The sequence below is a fragment of the Lates calcarifer genome, unplaced genomic scaffold (genome assembly GCF_001640805.2).
Source record: "Lates calcarifer isolate ASB-BC8 unplaced genomic scaffold, TLL_Latcal_v3 _unitig_4449_quiver_2003, whole genome shotgun sequence".
Lineage (NCBI taxonomy): Eukaryota > Metazoa > Chordata > Actinopteri > Centropomidae > Lates > Lates calcarifer.
The window spans coordinates 1-19,021 of NW_026116907.1; the positions used below are offsets into that span (position 1 = coordinate 1).

The 19,021-nt window shown below is 40.0% G+C and overlaps 1 protein-coding gene across 1 annotated transcript; it reads left to right on the plus strand.

Moving 5' to 3' along the window:
* Nucleotides 1-3,598: 3,598 nt before the first annotated feature.
* Nucleotides 3,599-16,638, plus strand: LOC108899631 (endonuclease V-like; the record flags this gene model as incomplete). The annotated part of the gene is made up of 7 exons (XM_018700177.2): nt 3,599-3,753; nt 4,803-4,974; nt 8,445-8,579; nt 10,376-10,415; nt 11,790-11,902; nt 16,233-16,301; nt 16,491-16,638. Coding segments are annotated over exons 1-7 (721 nt in total), but the record flags the coding sequence as incomplete, so codon positions are not given.
* Between the last annotated feature and the right edge of the window lie 2,383 nt (nt 16,639-19,021).

Here is a 19,021-nt window from a genome sequence, read left to right on the forward strand (position 1 = left end):
TGGGTGGAGCTCACTGAATCACGACAATACAGATGCTGTGAGTGAAGTTGCCAGTCGACAGGATGGTTGAGATGCCTCTCCTGTAGCTGTATAAACTTTGTGGCATCATTTTATGTCTCACGTGGCAGAGCCCACCCCATCTGTCTCACGAGGGCTTTATTACACCTTGAAAAGCATTTGACTATTTGACCTGGGTCTGACTCTTAGCGAAGTAGTCCGCTAGAAGCAATAACACAAGTTTTGACTTTCTACTGTGTGAATTATTTCTATTTATCAGTAAGATGTATGTGGTGGATCATGGGTGCTGATTGCAGATGACCTTTTTGTTGTGTACAGGCAGGAGGACAGGCAAACTGAGCCGGTTAACCGCTAAACTCTGTGGCATCAACATTATCACTTATTTATCTGTTAACATTATGTCAGGACAGGAACAAAACTAACTCACCAAATTTTCTCCTGGGCACGGTTAATTATCCTTATACATTCAGAGAACCAGTAATCATCACCTGGAATGAGCAGAGGTAGTTTGCTTTATGTCCAGCATCTGCACAATTGAGGAACTCAAGTCAAAATCAAGTCGTCAAGGAGATGCCTTGTCACTGATTTTTGAATGTGCTACTGAATGGTTATCGCTCGCTAACCAATGAAATGCCTGAATTTGGAGGTTGTGGTGTATTTGGGCAGAACTGCCATCTTTCGCTACTTCTTTTTCAGAGTGATGTAGGTTTCAGTGTGCATTAGGGATGAATGTTACTTTGTGATTATCATTTGTTGATGCGCCAGTAGACAACATAATGAAACTGTACATGTGCTAGTGTTGGTTGGAGTTTTGTTACTGTTTTTCAGAGATGAATACTTGATGGAGTGAAGCAGTGTGGTGTGTTACTGCATGCTCACCTGGTGATTGGGTTTACAGATCTATTATTTAAAATTAAGAAATAGCCATTCTAAGAGCCATGTGTCAATAAATACCATTTTAGCCTTTGTAAAGCATCACTTAGAAACACATCTGATATTTTCAAGGTCATCAGTGTAGTAGATGAGTGATTGTGAATTGAATGAACATTTCTAAATGCAACGCATCCATGCAATGGTTTTTTAATACAGTTAATTTGGTTAATAAGCATTGATGACTTCACATAGATCAGACTCCCTGTAGAGGGCAGGAATGATCACCATTGCCAAAAGTCATTGGGTGCTGTTGCCATGGTAACTGAGTGCAGCTGACAGCAAAAAACAACAAACAAGTAAAAAAAAAAAAAAAACAAATAAGATGTAGGTGTTCTCCTGAACATACTGGCCCTGCCTGTTGTTGTTTTTGATACATGAAACTGCTTGTTTTTAACTGTAAATGAAAAGTTGAGGCTTAAAATGTGGTAACGAAATGTCATTAACTGCAATAACATAAAATGCTTAAATGAGGAAAAAGGACCTCTTCAGATTGAGGGCTATTAGGTGTGTATGATGGTGTAAAAGAATGAATGTTAGGAAAGTGTCGTAAAAGAAATGCCTGTAAATGTGTGTAAACACTGCCTGTGACCTTTAGGGCAGGTGTGTTTTTCCTTTACTTGGCCTCTTCACACTCTGAAGCATGTTTAGAACCACACAACTAACCTTTCTTCACCTGGTTATTTTGTCACCATGATCTCCAATTCTTCAGTGGTTCACCCAATGAAAGAACAAGCAGCATCAGTTCAGGCCTAACTACTCTTCTATTTCCTTTTCTCTTTCTCTCTGTCTATCTACTCCTTGTCACTTGTACACTCCAGTTTTGCAGTTTTGCTTTGACACACTTTTCATTGTGTATATCTTAGAAAGCAGAGTGGACCTTTGATTGAAGCCATAGGCATCAACACTGAACATGTTTCATCAAGATCTCATTGACAAATGAGGGCTATAACTGTTTGTCTTGACTGTTCAACGCATTCGTCTGTCTCTCTGCTTCTTTCTCTGACATCATTGCATATCTTCTCTTTACCTTGATGTGAGCAATTATGTAAAAAGTACATGTTTGGATTAATGAGAATATGGCGCCTTTACATGTTTTGAAAACATTAAACTTGAATTATGAGAACATGAGTGCACTTGTGTCAAATTCATTTATGTTTGCCCTGTGACTTGGCTCCTCATGGTCATGTCTTACTTCCTTAATTTCAAGATTGACTAAAAATAACAAAATGTACTGATTTCCACACTTGCACTGTCTAATAACATTTTACAGAAAACTGTGTCAATGTGTCTCCCTTTTTGTAATTACTCTGCCACTGGCTGCATTCATTTTTTAATGTCTTGTTAATTAATGAGAATGATAAAAATGGGTTTCATGTTTGCTGCATCACTGACTTCAGTAATGAGCCGTCCCCACGGACCTCACCTTCCTCATTGCACTGAGTTTTCCCCTCAGGTACTGTCAGTGCTGCTGTAGGTAAGTTCAAGTCAGGTCAGTCAGGTCTCTGTATGTAGGCAGAGAAAGGCAGTCCTGTTGATTTCTGAAAGAGAGGATCGAAAGTGGCACTCTTGGCTGGAACCACAGTTGTCAAGAAATACTGTTACCTGATTAATACTCAGCATCTCAAATTTCTCAGAAATAACAAGCAGGAAGTTTAATAAGATCCAGCTTTTACAGAAGCCAGGTAAGCCTTGAATTGCCTGTTACTGCTGTAATTATGAGTATAATCAGATTAACAGTGGAAATAAATTCCATAGCTATGTATAATTTGGTCAGGAGGTGAAGTAAAGAGAAGAGCAGAGCCCTGAGGTACACAGTATTTTACACACACACACACACACACACATATATATATATATATATATATATACATTACATATTGATGAAATATGCCATAGAGGTTCAACTGATAAATTAAGTCCTGTTGTTACTGTAGTTCCTATGGCTTCAAGACTTGGGATTTATTGTACCCTGCTGGTTTACTGTTTTCAATGGTCAAAAACGTCTTCATTGGAAGATGAGCTCATATGTGCCTTTGCATCCTCTCATGGTCCACTTGTGTGTATCACACTGTTCCATCAGATCTATCTAGGTTTTATCTTTAGCAGTATTATAAGAGGTGCTGTATCATGGACTGCCAGTATTCTGTCTCCTCTGGTGAATGATTCTCATCAATGTACATGTCCATCTTGGTCCATACAGAATTCCTGTCTTGACACCAGGGTTAATTTCTTATTCTCAGTGTAATGCTTGTTTAGTGGACCACCATTCACATTGTCAGCCTTTTAAAAATGATTTATATTGATATTAATTCTTTCAGCTTAATTTTTGAGAGAATTCCAGTCATCCAGTTTGGATTTTATTTCCTGTGGGGTTAAGGTTAATATGTTCCACTGGAAAGCAAATGTTCTTTGCTGAAATAGTATTACTTTTTTCTGATCAGTGTCATCTGTCTGTAATGAATAATTGCAGTGATCATATATGTCTCTATAACTCACTATGTTCTTGTTATCACAGACTAGTCCACAGATCAGATTGTTAGTTTGGTTTGTTCGTGCAATTTGCCATTCTAACCACTAGATAGCAGCATTTACCCGTATAACACGACACTAACTCTGCCACAGGCTCCGCCTCCCCAGTGACGTTTGTATACGGAAGCAAAAACAGCGTGTTCGGTCTTCACGTTGCCTCTATCATTTAAATGTCATTTAAAGACTACCTCTCTTGCGGCTGGTTGTGTCCTCTTCATCACGCTGACACATGTCTGCTCCACCTGCAGAAGACCTGGTCAGACAGTGGGAAAGGTCAGACATTACTTTGTTATTTGTATACCGGAATTATACTCAGCATAACACTATCACTATCAATGGCACTTAGCTCCAACAGTGTAGCCACTTATTTTCCACTTACTTATTATTTGCTAACGTGAAATAGGAGCTTGTTGAATAACAAACCAGGGTCCAGAAGGTACTGACAGATGTTACTACATTTGTCTGTGTCCCTGTGTCCCCTGTGTTGTAACTCTGTCTGCCAGCAGCCCTGGGCCTGTGCCACCACTCCTCCTCAGCAGCCATTGATTTGTGAGTTTGTAATGACAAGGCCAGTGATAACACCATGATTCTGTATTATGTCCTTATGCTGCCTGTCATCTCCAGCTCAGATTTGTGTGTGTGCTCACACAAGCCCCGTGGAGCTGTGAAAGTCCAGCTGGGAGATGTATCATCAGTGTGTGAACCTTGAGCCTGGTTTATCTCACAGATTGTTCATTCTCAGTCCAGATATAACTAAACTTGTTTTTTGTTTGTTTTTTAAATCAACAATCACAAAGTCTACTTCATAATCTCTGGTCTCAAAGTAGAGCGGTCAAACTTTTGCACAGAAGAAACCTTAGACCTTAAACCAACTGTAGGAAAGTTTTGACCAATCATCAGCCAAACACAGTTTTCTTAGAATTAAGTGTTTTTTTTTTCTTTTAAGTTTTAAATTGTATCTTCTGCAAATTCTGTCTCTACATTCAGGTGTAGAGCCAGGTATGCAGTTCTGATGAATAAAATACTTCATGCTTTTTATTGATGAGTAGTTATATCATAAAGCCCTTCTCATGTATATCAAAACTATTACAGATGACATGACTTTGGTGTCTTGAATGGTGGCTACAGTCTTGTTTTTCTTATTGATGAAAATCTACATGTAGTGTGTTTTACAGTGTAATATAATTGAATAATAGCTCTGTTGTTGACTTTTACTAATATTACAGACATAAACAAATCTCAAGAGTGTTTTTAGCACGTATGTGTATTTGTATCTGTTTGTGTTATGTGGGTGAAAGCTTAGTAATCTGCTCTTTGTGCAGTGAGCAGGCCCGTCTGAGACAGCAGGTGGTGGAGGAGGACACTGAGGACTGGCAGAGGAGTCCAGACTTCTCTGGCCTGGAGAGAGTTGGTGGAGTGGACCTCTCCTTCATCAAAGGGGACGACGTCAACGCGTGCGCCCAGCTCGTGATACTAAGCTACCCCGACCTCGAGGTGAGCTGTCCACTCACTGCGTCCAATAATTACAGATGACCCTGGGGATCTGCGAGCTTTGTCGACCTTTAGTGGTGAAAAAGGCAACAGCAGCAGCAGTAATGACAGAATGCATGTCTCTGGCAGTTTGTGTTTGGATAGTTGAATGCAAGGTCTCAGTAAGGGGTTTGCTAAGTTTGCTACTTTTTCATCACTCCTAACCTCATGGTGACAACAACAAGCTGACTTCAGCAAAGTAGTCATAGTTTTACTAAGGCTGTCTGGCTGCTGCTGAAATGATTACTAATGCCTCAACATCACTGATAATTTCTCCTGTGATTTTCTGTTTAATTTTGAACTTTAAGCAATGTCCAGATATACTGTCGAGTACCTGGGAGCTGTTTTTATTAAACACATGTTAGAGTCTTTTCTCTCACAGGTTGTTACTTTAGGTCCATATCAAACTCATTACTTGATATTTTACAGGAATCACAACAGGGCACACAACTGTAAAGTCTGACATATCACACATTTATTTGTTCTACTCAGAGTCAGTTACTCTTTTTGTCTGTTCATTGGTGAGAAAACAGGTTACAACAAGAAAAGGCTTCTCACACCTACAGTTACCTGAACTGCTCTTAGGCAATTATTTACACAATGTACAATTTCACACACATGTAGATCAATCTAAGCAGGCACGGTCTGGTTGGGTGTCGGGAAAAAGGCAAAAGCGAATCCAGCCTCTCCAGAAAGCGTTTTAAAATCTCCGCCATCCACCCTGGTCCAATCAGCTGCTCCCCTCACAACTCAACTTCCTTAAAGCCAAATGACAGGAACAGGTGAAAACTGTGCCTCCTCTGATAACTGCAGTGGATTTTAATATCCTTTACCTATAAAGTGGTAGGTGTCTAATCTAAATGAAAAAGTAGATTTGTCGAGTATAGAAAACAATGGTAATACACACAAGAACTGCAGTTTAATGTACAAAACAACTCAAAGTCGAGTCTTGTTAAGCCAGCTGTTGTTATAGTGACCTTGGCAGTCTCAATTTTCAATATATTTACTTTTCTGTGTAGCCTTTCATAAGCACTCCTCTTTCCTGCTGTTTATCTGTGTATTAATGAGGGCCACTGGCACACTTCCATTGTATAACCCATTATAATTAATGATATTTGTCAGTGTATGTTGTTGATACATGGATCCAACAAGGCTAATGAAATGTTGCTCAGAAATTCTGTCCAATAATGTGATTATGTTCCCTGCTTGCTTTCAATTTACTCTAACACTGCCACCTAAGGCCATTTATGACACAAAGTAATACTTGTAACATAATGCACAGTGTGTCTGTCCACTGCTGCTGATTTAATAGAAAAAAGGCAAATGTTTAGTACTTTTAAATAAACTAGCCTCAAACAGAGGCTTAACACTTTTAAACTGTAAATTAGAGTAAACATCCTTGTCAGCATGAACAGTCCTAGTTATTGAAATTCTTGGCAACAATACCAATACCACATACCAAGATGCCATGTTTCATCACTGCTGTTTTGTGGAGAGGGATGAAGGCCACTGCTGTCAAACATAAGTCACTGACATATCTTGAAAGGTACCTGACATTTCTGTCTATTGAGAAAACATCCTTGTGTCAAGGCTCTGTGGGCCTGTTGCCGTGCACAGTCCTGAGCTCTTGCATGTTTCATTTGTAGCTGCTGCTCAGAGCCTTTACAAAATATGTTTGTGTCAAATGTTACAGCATTTGAGACCTTGGCACGTCTCACTGCAGAAAAACATTTTCCTAACTGGTCAGAAAGTTGCTGAGCATCTCGAGCACCAAAGCATTGCAGCCTCTGGTCTCCAGAATCCTATTAATACTTAGTGCAGTAAGAAGGTCACCATTGGAGATATGGATAGTGGAGGATGGTGTTGCTTAAAATAGATTGGTACAAAGATAGAAAGGTTCAGAGGTGCATGATGCCTGTTGATGAATACTAACTTAAAAATAAAAGCTTCCGGATAGACTGAGAAAATTCCGTCATTTTAAGAAGCCAAGTCATAAACCTAACCAGAGTTTCATTTTAAAATGTCAGTTCAAAGACTCTCAGTTGGAGAGCCTTAACCTTAACTATATAACATGTTTTTCATATTTAAGTGAGAAATATTTGTTTGCTCTTGTCGGCATCTTACAAAACACATGTACATACTGACATACAACAGGGCTGTGGACTCAGTCAAGAGAAGGTCCATTTGGCAGTGCAGACAGATGAGCAAACAGATGATATCTGAGATTATCCTGATTGGATATTAAGACTGTATTACAGGAATAACATACAATGGCATACAGAGTCAGTGTTGTGAAATTTATTTGAGTGATAAATAAATAAATAATAAATTAAGATTTTAAATGGAAATAAATTTGGTGTTAGGTACATACAGTAATGACTTGTTTAGTATTTGAAATACAGGACTTACATTTGACTTGGGTCTTAACTCAGGATATCATAGCCAAGACTTAAGCCTTAAGCCAAAGGGAATGCTTTGTCCACCTCCGTTGACTTGTACTATATTACCAAACAGGACATTTTCATTGAACTTCCAGCCTTATATGAGCATTTGCTAGCCAGAAGACTTTAGCCTGCTAAATCACGAGTGCACTTTACCAGTGGACACAGTCGTATCAATCTGGTGATCGGGTTATAAATTTACTTTCTGTAAATATCACTTTCTCATGGAGCAGTCCTCATCAAGTCCAACTGAACAAACAACTTTTTTATAGCGAAAATTCATGTCAAAAGAATCTTAATCTGAAAGAAAAAAACAATATAATTAAACTTGTGCTGGCTAACTGTAGCTAAGGATAAACTGTGTTTTGATGGACCACACCTATTAGCATCACTGAACCTCAAAACTGATGTTGACATTAGCAGGTTACTTTTCATGTGGTTCAGTATGTTTCAGCTGACTAGCATAGTAGCTGACTAGCCCGCCCTGCTCCAGTGGATGTTTGTATGGTCGCTAGTTCAGTAAACTAAGATGCTTGTTATGCTGTAGCAAACAAAAAACATGCTATTTGATTCAGTTTAATTTTAAAGCTGCATAACCTTAATTTAAGTGTCCACTTATGAACACAGCAGGTAACTGAAATAGAATAACTTTGTCTGATGTTCAGAATATGTTCGCAGCCTTTAATCAACAAGAAGTAACAGATGTTTCATTTTGTGCCAGATGGGGGATGTTAGTGATCATCTTGCACAGCTTGTGTATGTGTCTATGGACTCGCCCTTATATATACACTGGGGGGCACACATTTGTCTGAAGCATGCAGCACCTGAACCCTGATGATGTCACTGTCTTAGCTCCTTTTAGGACCACAGATTTCTGTATCCAAACCCAGTGTTATTATAGTGAGCTGACTGTTTGATCACAGCCTCTCAGCCACCATGCTGCCCTGAAAAAAAGTCATAAACAAAATCTCGTGTCTGTCCCCCTCATGCCAGGTGCTGTATGAGGACAGTCAGATGGTGACCCTGACAGCCCCCTACATAGCTGGCTTCCTGGCCTTCAGAGAAACCCCCTTCCTCCTGGAAGCTCTGCAGCGGCTGCAGGAGAACCAGCCCACACTTCTCCCTCAGGTCAGCTTTTGCACACATACATTAGTGGAGTCATAACTAGTTGTTAGGTACTTGATATAGGTATTAGACCTGCTTTGGATCCTCTGTGTCACACCTGTTATTTGTTCCTCATGTGTGCTTTATATCAAGATACTTTGATATGGTCTTGAGTCGAGTTCTGGTGTGAGGCAAACCATTTCCTCATAGCTGATTCTTTATTTTTTGCTTTTGCTTGTGTTAAACCAGTGCCTAAGAGGCTACAGCTACATTAGCAGTGACTTGAACTCTTATTACATGTAAAATGTAGATTAAAGTATGACTTAATTTGGAGTAGTTCAAAATTTTGGGAAATGTACTTATTTGTTATTTTTCCAAGGGTGAGATGAGAAGATATTGTCCTGTCTGTGATTAAGCCTACTCAATAGACTCTATCCAAAAAATATGCAGAATTAAATCTTTAAAACTAACGAATTAGCACATTATCTAGCTGTTCAACACAAACAGGAATGTAAAAATGTCAGTTTGTGTTGACAAATGTATCTGGCAACCTGTATTATAGCCAGAGGAACTGCACAGAAGTAGTGAGTGAAGGGGTAAATGGTTTGCTACATGATGTAGCACCCTTTAAAATATGGACAAAGTCAGGCTATCAGTTTCCCCCTGCCTCCAGTCTTATGCTAAGGTAAGTTATTATTAACTGTGACACCAGAGGAAATACCATGCTGTGTGCCATTGTATATCAGAGTGGTTCAGAGGCAATAAAAAGACCAGTCCATGTCAGACTTGAATCAGTCTATTTGTATTTAATTGTTGCCTCTGGTGGACCCAGGCTCAGTCATGCTTTGATGTCAATGCTAAAGGCAGCATGCAAAAATGCTTACACCTTAGAATTAGTTTTAGTAGTTATAACATACTACCTGCAAGCATGTTAACATTACATGCCAATATTATATTAGCATTTCAGTTTACAATGCTATTATTAATCTTAAATTACAGATGAGGCTGGGGATTTTGCTCATTTATTTTAGTGGTGTCTGGGATGAACTGTGGAGATGAGTGAGTGGAAATTTTGAATTAGTTTTTTTAAATGAGCTACAAGTTAGCTACACACCCAACAACTTACTGATATTACTGGGCTTTTCAAAAACTGTAAACCGTACCTTACTTCATGCACATTAAAATACACTGAATACATTGCAGTTACTGTGACATAGCTCCTCTGTTCTCTCTGTCTCTCACATATACAGTTTTGCCCACCACATGTGCGTGCACACACGCACGCATGCACACACACACACACACACACACACACACACACACACACACAGTCTTACCTCTACCGCAGTCCCTTTATCTGCAACCTTTGAAGTTAGCTTTTCCTGTCACTTACAATTCACTGCAGGAAGAGAGTCTGTAGAGTGAGCTTCAGCTTCCAGAATTCACTGCTGTGTCAGAGCTGGAAGAGTTAGAATATCAGTTTGAGGATTTTGTCTCTCACTAACTTTAACTTTTGAAGCTCAGGATGAAGACACTGTTTTCTCACTCTTCATTTGACATTGTATGTAGTTGCAGTTATGACCAAAGAATGTCCATAAGCAATAAGGAGGGATAATAAGCATAAGAGGGGGCAAGTGTGTGATTGGCCGTAATTAACATTATTCATTACACCTGTACTTTCCCCTCTATGCCATGCCTGCTAGACAAAACCCTGGAAAAAAATGAATGTTTTAAAAATGAACAGGTAACAGCTATAGCTTTGTTTGTGCTATAGATCAGTTAATTTCAGTTGTGTGTTTGCTGTGTTTCCTTGTCAACAGGTGGTGTTTGTGGATGGGAATGGTCTCTTCCACTACAGAGGTAAGTCACACTGGTCTATACTGACCCAGGGAATGTTTCTGCAATATCTGTTCCTAATTTTTGATTTATGGAATTAGACATTAAAGGACTGGCCTATAATTGGAGTAGAAAAGCACTGGGTAATATGTGCATTACCCAGTCCCATAATAACTTTATGTGTGTTGGCTCACTGTAATGACTTAGAAAGATACTTAATGGAACTGGGCTGTCATTAATAAACTTTGTTACACCTGTGCTTTTCCTGCTGTGACAAGTCAAAAAGCGAGAAAGCTGTGCTGTGAGAAAGGTCTATTGCTATCAGTTACCCAGAGTGATTTATGGCTAAAGTTCACATTGCATTAACAACCTCAGTGGCCTAAATGTTGGTCCTCTTATTTTGAGAAATAGGGCTCATTTGCTTTCTTTCCAGGGATAAGATGAAAAGATCAATATTAATCTCATGCCTCTGTGTTAACTACAGAGCTGGACTTACTTAGCCTGAAGCCAGAGGAAAGACTCACATACTGCCAACTCCCCGTACAATCACAAACATAAAACAAACACATTCCTGTTTATGGAATGATTAGCAAACAAGATACAATAGGTCTAGAGTCAGCTTTAGAGCTTTTGGTAGCTATATTGATTCACTTCAGACAAAGCCAGACAAGCTCCCTGTTTTCTCCCTGTTTCCAGTCTTTTTCAAGATAAACTAAGCTAACTATGCCCCGACTTTACCTCTGTACATAAAGGATAAGGCTGGCGATATTCTCTGTGCTTCCCATGGAGCAACAAAGTTAGTATCAACAAATTGGTACTAACAAGTACTGCCTGTGTATTCAAAGCCTGATACAGCTTTGTGCCACAGAGCTCCACTGGTGTCTTAAATATTGAAAATATACCAGTGAGCCACACTGTTACACTGGCTGATATTTTCCTGAATTACCATGAACACACATACTGTACTTTATTTTGAGTCAGTCCCACATGCACTACACTTGTGCCAGAGATACTCACAAAAGCACCAAATGTAAATTAATCCACAGCTGAAAATAAAAACATTTATTTTTGAATAAATGAAATTATACTCTTCTGATTTACTGACAGCTCTCAGTAAGAAAGCAAATGAACATGTTTTTTTTGTTCAAAATGTTGAACTGTTCCTTTAAGTAATTTTTAAGAATGAGACTCGCAGAAGTACGACTAGGCCAGGTCACAACTTATAATAAATAGATCTTGTAGTAAACACCTGACAAATATTTTGAATGTGACTGTATAGTGATGTCATTTCATTAAATCACATATTTAAATTCAGGTTCATTCCAGCTCTGTTTTATAGTTCTGTTTTATATTGGAGCTGATTCGGTTTTTGTTACTGTCCTGGTTTGGACCCTGCAGAGTTCGGCCTGGCATGTCATCTGGGAGTGCTGTCAGGGCTACCATGTGTTGGTGTGGCCAAGAACCTGCTGCAGGTGCAGGGTGTGTACAAGAGTGAGGAGCACCAGTCACAGGTGAGATGGTCACTTCTTTAGTGTTGTTTTTTCCCTTTCTGTGCTGTGGAGCTTTGTCACTCTGTGGTTTGTCTTGCAGAACAATAAATGTAATAAAGATGCTGATGTGCTGCATCATATTCAGACATGTATAAAGGCCTTTCCTGTAAAAGAGAAGAGCACACTTTCAGTTTTCAAAGTGTAATCACTTTTTTCTGTTGTATTTACTCACTGCATTCCATGAAAAAAGTGAAGAAATGTCAGAGAGGGACAAACAAAGGACAGAATCCTCAATTGCTATTCAATGTGCATCTCTGTATGTGCATATGAACTCACACTTAAACATCTATTTGTATGCGCTTGCAAGTGTGTGTGTGTGTTGGTGTGTACACTGTTTTGACAGTGTGACTTTTATTGTAAGCCAAGGCCTCCTTGTGTAGCTAATGCTAATGTGACTTTTTGAATACAAATCAAAGTGGAACAAATACCTGTTGGTCAAAGTATACCTGTGGGACAGTAAAATCTGGATGTCATTAATATGCAAATGCTCACTTTGTTTCGGTGGAGCCTCTGTGACCTGTTGGGGAAAGAACAAAATCAAGTAGAATTTAAGTCTGACTCATGCTCAGGCATCTGGCTGCTATCTAAGATAGTGAGATAAACATAGTATTTTTTAACTTATAAAACAAAATGTGCATCTAAAATGTTGTGGTGTGTCATGGAATGTAACTGGATTATATCTTCACCTGTGCCTTTGCTATACACATCAAAATCTGGTCTGTCACGTTCCATTTTTGACCTGGATTTCTGAAGAAGAAGAACATTTAGATATTTTCAAATGTTTACATTTGCATAACCTCTACATGTGGATTGTAGATGCATTTACACTTTACACACTGTGTTGTTAATGTATGTGTCATCCCTCAACCTAACTTTTTTTGTGTGTTCTGACATTGGCAATAACTAATCTCAGCACTGTACTTGAGGAAAACATCAATATGTAAATATTTCGTAGATGATGTCAAACCATAGAGGAGAAGTGATGGGCATTTCCTGTAATGCTGATGACAAGTGCTTTTCAAAAGGGAGCCAGAGTGGATGGCTCTACCATTCATCTGATTCACTGCTAACTCAATTAGCAGGCAATACACTCTGTTTGTAACCCCAACAGTCTTCATGTAGTAGTATAACATGCTAATTCAATTCTCTGCAGGAGTGTATCCATCTCCCGCAATTAGTGTTAGTGGCTGTGGAATCAGAAAATGTTGGTTTGTCTCTGCTTTGGGAAGGAATCTGATCTCTGTGTTCACACAAGACACATCACCTCTTGAGTATGCAGTCACATGCACGTACTGATACAACCTGGGCCAAAATCCTACTGGCTCAGACATGATCATTTTAGGTATCAGGTAGCATCGGCATCACACGTCTGTGCTGCCTCTTTGGGTTCAAGCGATCAGCTTTGAATCAGCTGCTGTGCATGAAATTTTAGAAGTCCCTTCCCGTCCATACTGATGTAATTGTCAGTCTCTGGGGCTCCGTCTAATTTGTCCACAGGCACGCACAGAATCGCAACGCCTTGACACCAGCTTCAGTGTTTGATCGCTTGGTGGGGAAATTAGCTTTGAGGTAATCTGTGAAACACAAGCCGTCAGGCTCCCTACCAAATTTCAGAAAATTAGCCGTTTAGAAATAAGATTAGCCATTACCGGCTCTACAAGCCACACCACCACGTACCACTGACAAGCGATAGGCTGCCATACTCAATTAGATGTCATAGAGGGTTTCCAAAAACATTTACAGCACACAGTGTTTTCAAAAACCAATATTCAGTCTGAGAAGTGTCTCTGAAGGCTCCAGACAGAACTCTCTCTCTGTTGCAGTAATTAAATGCACCTGCCTCAAGAGTAAAAGAGGTGTGTGTTTGCATGTGTTTGTGCGTGTGTGTGTGTCTTTATAAGACACAGGTGCACAGATTCCTGAAGGAATTAATGTGGAATGTGGAAATAAAATAATTTCTAGCAAAAGTATTGTGTGGTTGAAAAGCACAAGTACACATAATTTGTTGCAGGATGGTCCTGTATCCACAGTCATCGATACACTGTGTAACACATTGATCTTAACTAGTTTATCGTCATATTAAGCCTTTAAGAGCTTCTTAAAGGAATGGCTCAGCATTCTGAGAAACACACTTAGTCTTTATCTCTCTGAGAGTGAGATGAGCAGATCGATATTACTCTCATATTTGTTCATTATTAGTACAGAGCTGGAGCCTGAACGTGATTAGCAGTTAGCGAACAGCAGCAGTGTACAGTGACTTTCTGAAATCACACAGAAGTTGGCAAGTATGTTACAAATTGTGTCTATGTATAGAAATGATAAGACTGAGACTGTCCAGTCAGTACAAAATGTGTGGAAGCCTGAAGGAAGACTTCAACTCAGAAATCCAACTAGTCATTTTACATTTATGTTTGTGATTGAAGTTAACAGATAAAATCAGTCATGCCACTCAGTGTGCCTCAGAGGTGGGTAGGTTGGTGTATTTTTGAACTTTGGACAGAGACAGGCTAGCTGTTTCCCCCTGCTTCCAGTCTGTTAGCTAGCTATGCTCACCACATTCTGATTCTAGTTCTGTACTTGTGCTGCATTCCTGCAGTATTGGCAGAATGGGAAGAATAGGAAATCATCCTGTTTTCCGACTTTGGAATATTCAAGCTTCTTCACCTCCACTGCCTTGTAGTCATCATTTAAATAAATAAGCTAATTCAGCCTAAATTAACACATTTTGTGGTATGAAAAATTTGGAGCAGTTCATTAACAAGTGAAACCAGAGACAGTGTACAGCTTCTTTTAAATGTGATGAATCACTTGTATTAGTCAATGGAGGCTTTGCAGCCATTTTGTTGACACTCTTTCCACCAAGCAGAAAGTATTGCAGCTGTCAGAAATTCCTAATGTTTTTGACTCTAAATTACAACTTGCAGACTGACATGAACAGTTTGGAAGACTGAATTTTCAAGAGGTTGAAGTAATCCCTTTAAATCAAGAAAATAATTAAGCTGTAGTGTGAGAAAACTCAGTTATTCTAGTCTGCTGGATTTTTTTTCTCTTTACCACTAAATAATGGACTGGACAACTTATTAAGAAAAAGAGTCTTTGCAGTGTAGTCCCCAAAGCAGTCAGTGTGTCCATTAAAAAACATACATGCATCCCGTTGAAGTGTCCTTGAACAAAACCCTTCATCCTACCTTCTCTCTAGTCGCTCTGTTACTTGCAGTGAATTCCCACAAGATGTAAATGTAATGTGTCTGTGCTTGAGCAGAGACAGGGGAGTGCAGTGTGTTTTTGTCTGTGCCGAGGCTGAGACAAAACGAAAAGGATGAAAGAGGAGAGAAACTGTTTTGTTTCTTCCTTTTTGTCCTTGATTCAGTTTTTGGAAAATGATATCTGTGTTGAAGTTTCTTGTTGCCCAGCATCTGTCTGATCTTACCTCTCTTTTTACCACCAGTGTAGCTTTCCTACTCTTCTTCTCCATCCCTCTCATCTCTCACTTTGTCTTCCTTCCATCTCATCTCTTTCTCTTTTTTTCCCTTTTTTCTCTATGTCTCTTTCTCACTAATAGCCTGGCTGTAACTCAAACTAGTGTGTTATTGATGACTTGCTCTGTCTTTCTGCTGTTCTGGCTTCAGTCCCATACTTGCTTCATAGAAGCCAAATCTCTTGCTCCCATACAAACACACAAACAACGCACACATGCCCTCGCACACAGTTGGCCTCATCCCAGCCGGGATCGGAGGCCCTGCGCAGCCTCTCCTGTCTCCCTGCTGGCTGCTTGCTGTAATCAGTCATAGTAGAGTGGACACTCCATCCATCACCCCTTGGAGGCTAAGCTCCCTTCATGGCTCTGGCCTATAACCCACAGCACACCTGTCAACAGCAGCCCACATCACTGTGTCTGACTTTGTACTGTCTCTTCAACTGTGAGAGCAAAACTTTAGTTTCTACTGAAGAAAATTAAATAGAGGTCATTTTAAAAAGCAGTTACCCTGAGTTCATCATCCACCAATCATGAATACAAGGCATCTGTCTTGCCTAGTTTGGGCTTTCATAAAAAAATTAAAATGCCAGATAATAACATAAAGTATTATTCAGTTGATTTTTTAATCTTAGAATTTTGAAACATACTAGCTTCAGTTAGACATGAAAGTCAAGACACACAGAGGTTAAAGAGAAAGAGACCAGAGTGTGAAGTCTCCCCAGCAGGTTAACAGTTTGTCTCAGTTTGCTGCTGTTTGCTCTGGCATGCTGTAAATCTTTTTTGACTTTGATTTTTGTTTCTTTACCTCGGCAGATAGCTGCTCTGCAGAGAGGAGGAGACAGCTTCCCACTCACAGCCGCCTCAGGCAAAGTGCTTGGAAAGGTGTGGCAAAGGACAGACACACAAAAATAGAAACAACTAGTTTTAACAGAGGTTTTGTTGTTTTGTTGCCACTGACTTCAAAGAATAGACACCCTGCTAAAAGTCAAACTCAACAAAATGTGTGTGATGATCACCATCAGACAGAGAGCAGAATGTTGAAAAGTTACTGATGTTTCTGTCTGTGTGCAGGCGCTGCGTAGCTCTGACAGGAGCTCTAAGCCTGTGTACGTGTCTGTGGGCCACAAGATCAGTCTGGACACTGCTGTACGCCTCACACACTCCTGCTGCCGCTACCGGGTCCCCGAACCCATCAGACAGGTACATACACACACACACGGTGCATTCAATCACGTCTCTTTGACAGCACGGCCGAGAGGAAGCTCAACCTGGAGAAAAATCAAAAGACTCTGTGATCAGATGAAATAAAAGTTGAAGTCAGTTGAGGCAGAGTGCTGTGCTGAGAGTGAGCAGTGCCTTGTGTAACAGTGAAACAGGGAGGTGTGATGTGGGAGGTGTGGGACCCGAGCACAAGGGCCTGGGAGAAAATGGAGGGTATGCAGCCAATTAGGGATGGTTCAATTTTATTAAAAAATTTTTCGGGGTGGGGGATTCTCCCGGACAGATGCAGACAACAGTTTTAATATGATAGCTGTCAAGGTCTGGTCCACATGAAATACAAAATAAAAATTTAGCAGGAGCATTTCTCCTCATGCACAAACCACTAATATGAACAGATTTGTGGTAATAAGTAGTATTAAATACGCATACAAAGAACATAAGAAAAACCTTGTGGCATTCACTCATTTTCTCCTATTTGCAATTTTCTCTTAGTCATACAAAATTCATGAATCTTCCAGATGTATTGCATGAGTCAGGTGTTTTCTGTTGCACCCAACAGTGTAACATCATCTAGAATAGAATATATTCTTCTATTCTGTCCATCACCTTGGCTCTTGCTTCCTGTTGAGTGGCTCCTCTTTTTGTCATGGACCATTTTGCTTTAGAGAGATGGTTTTAGCACCTAACTTCAAGTCAAACTCTTTCTTCTTTATTTTTGTGATTGTGCAGCTCTATGATGACATGATGTTGACAGCTGTGATAATGTTTTCTCATTTTTTCAATTCCCCAATACCACTTCTGACACACTGTGAAAAAACCCCTTCCAACATGCTTTAAGACATAGTGTATCTATATATTAAAACACTCTGATGATGGTTTGAAAATTCTTTAAATTACATCTACTTCCTCTCCCTCAAACTTGCAGAGTATAACATATGTAAGAAAGAACTGCATAAAGCTTTTTGTGTCTCCAAGGGGAGCTTTGTAAAGTCTGATAAATGTCCTCAAGTGATGTTACTGAAGTCAGCAGTGGTTTGGGCTGAAGACTGATTGAGGGGTGTGGAGATAGAAAGAAGTGAGCTCACCACACCTGTGGAATAAAAAAAACAATATCTCTAGCTCTGTTGTATCGATTTGGAAAAAACTGTCCATCATAAGTCTGATAGTGTAATAAGGCTGTAATACTACATTGGTGGAATACTCTTTCAAACATTTAGGTGAAAGGTAAAACTTGCCCAAAACTGAAGTTGAGAAGCCATAGACCCAGTTCTTATTACATAAATTCAAACCTATTGTGACAAAATGTTGTTGTGGCCAACAAAGTTCCAGTGTCAGGCCCAAACACATTTGTCAAACAGACCTTGTAGATAATATAGAACAGCAGTGTAGCGTCTGGTATGCCTCGCAATGCCCTAACGAAAAGTTTAATGTGTCAGAATTATTTGTATTTTCCTGTCTAGTGCGACCCCTACAACGTGTTACTTTACATTGACCAGTAATATGACATAGTGCTCTCTAGCGTTAGGTTTATATCACTAACTGTTGGTTTGGCATTCTCTTGATAGGATGTTTATAATTTCTTGACCTCCCTTTCCAACATCACACAGAGATATGACTGATGATTGGTTGGGATCAAGACATGGCATGAATTTATGGCTCTATGATACGGTGACCATCATGAAAAACAAAGAAAACTGTCTTGCCAAGTCCTTTTTAGGATCCTTTACAGCATACACTGATCAGCCATAACATTAAAACCACTGTCAGCCTGAAGTGAATGACATTCATCATCTTGTTACAATACAATGTTCTTCTGAGGAACCACGGGTCCTTCATTCATCTGGATGTTACTTTGACACATACCACCCACCTAAACACTGTTTTAGACCAAGTACACACCTCCAATGGCAACAACACTCAACACATGTCAGGGGCCTCCCCCAGCAGAATAATGCTCCCCCCACACCACAAAACTGCTCAGAAATATCTCTGGGAACACGACAAAGAGCCCAAGGTGACCTGGCCTCCAGACTCCCCAGATCCCAATCTGACCCAACATCTGTGGGATGATCCAGAACAGGTCAGATCCATGAAAGTCCCATCCCGCAACCCAGACCCAAAGGATCTGCTGGCAATGACCCTCCGGTGGCCAGACACTACAGGAGATCTTCAGATATCCCATGTCCAAGCCCCAACAAGTCAGAGCTGTTTTAAATAGGTCCCCCCAGTATGAGGGTGACTTATGCAATATTAGGCAGGTCCCACAGGTACTGAATCAGATTGGGATCTGGGGAGTTTAGAGCCCAGGTCAGGTGGGAACATTACCTTGCTGGGGGGGGGGGGGGGGGGGGGGGGGTTGACATTGGGGAGTGTGTCAGGAC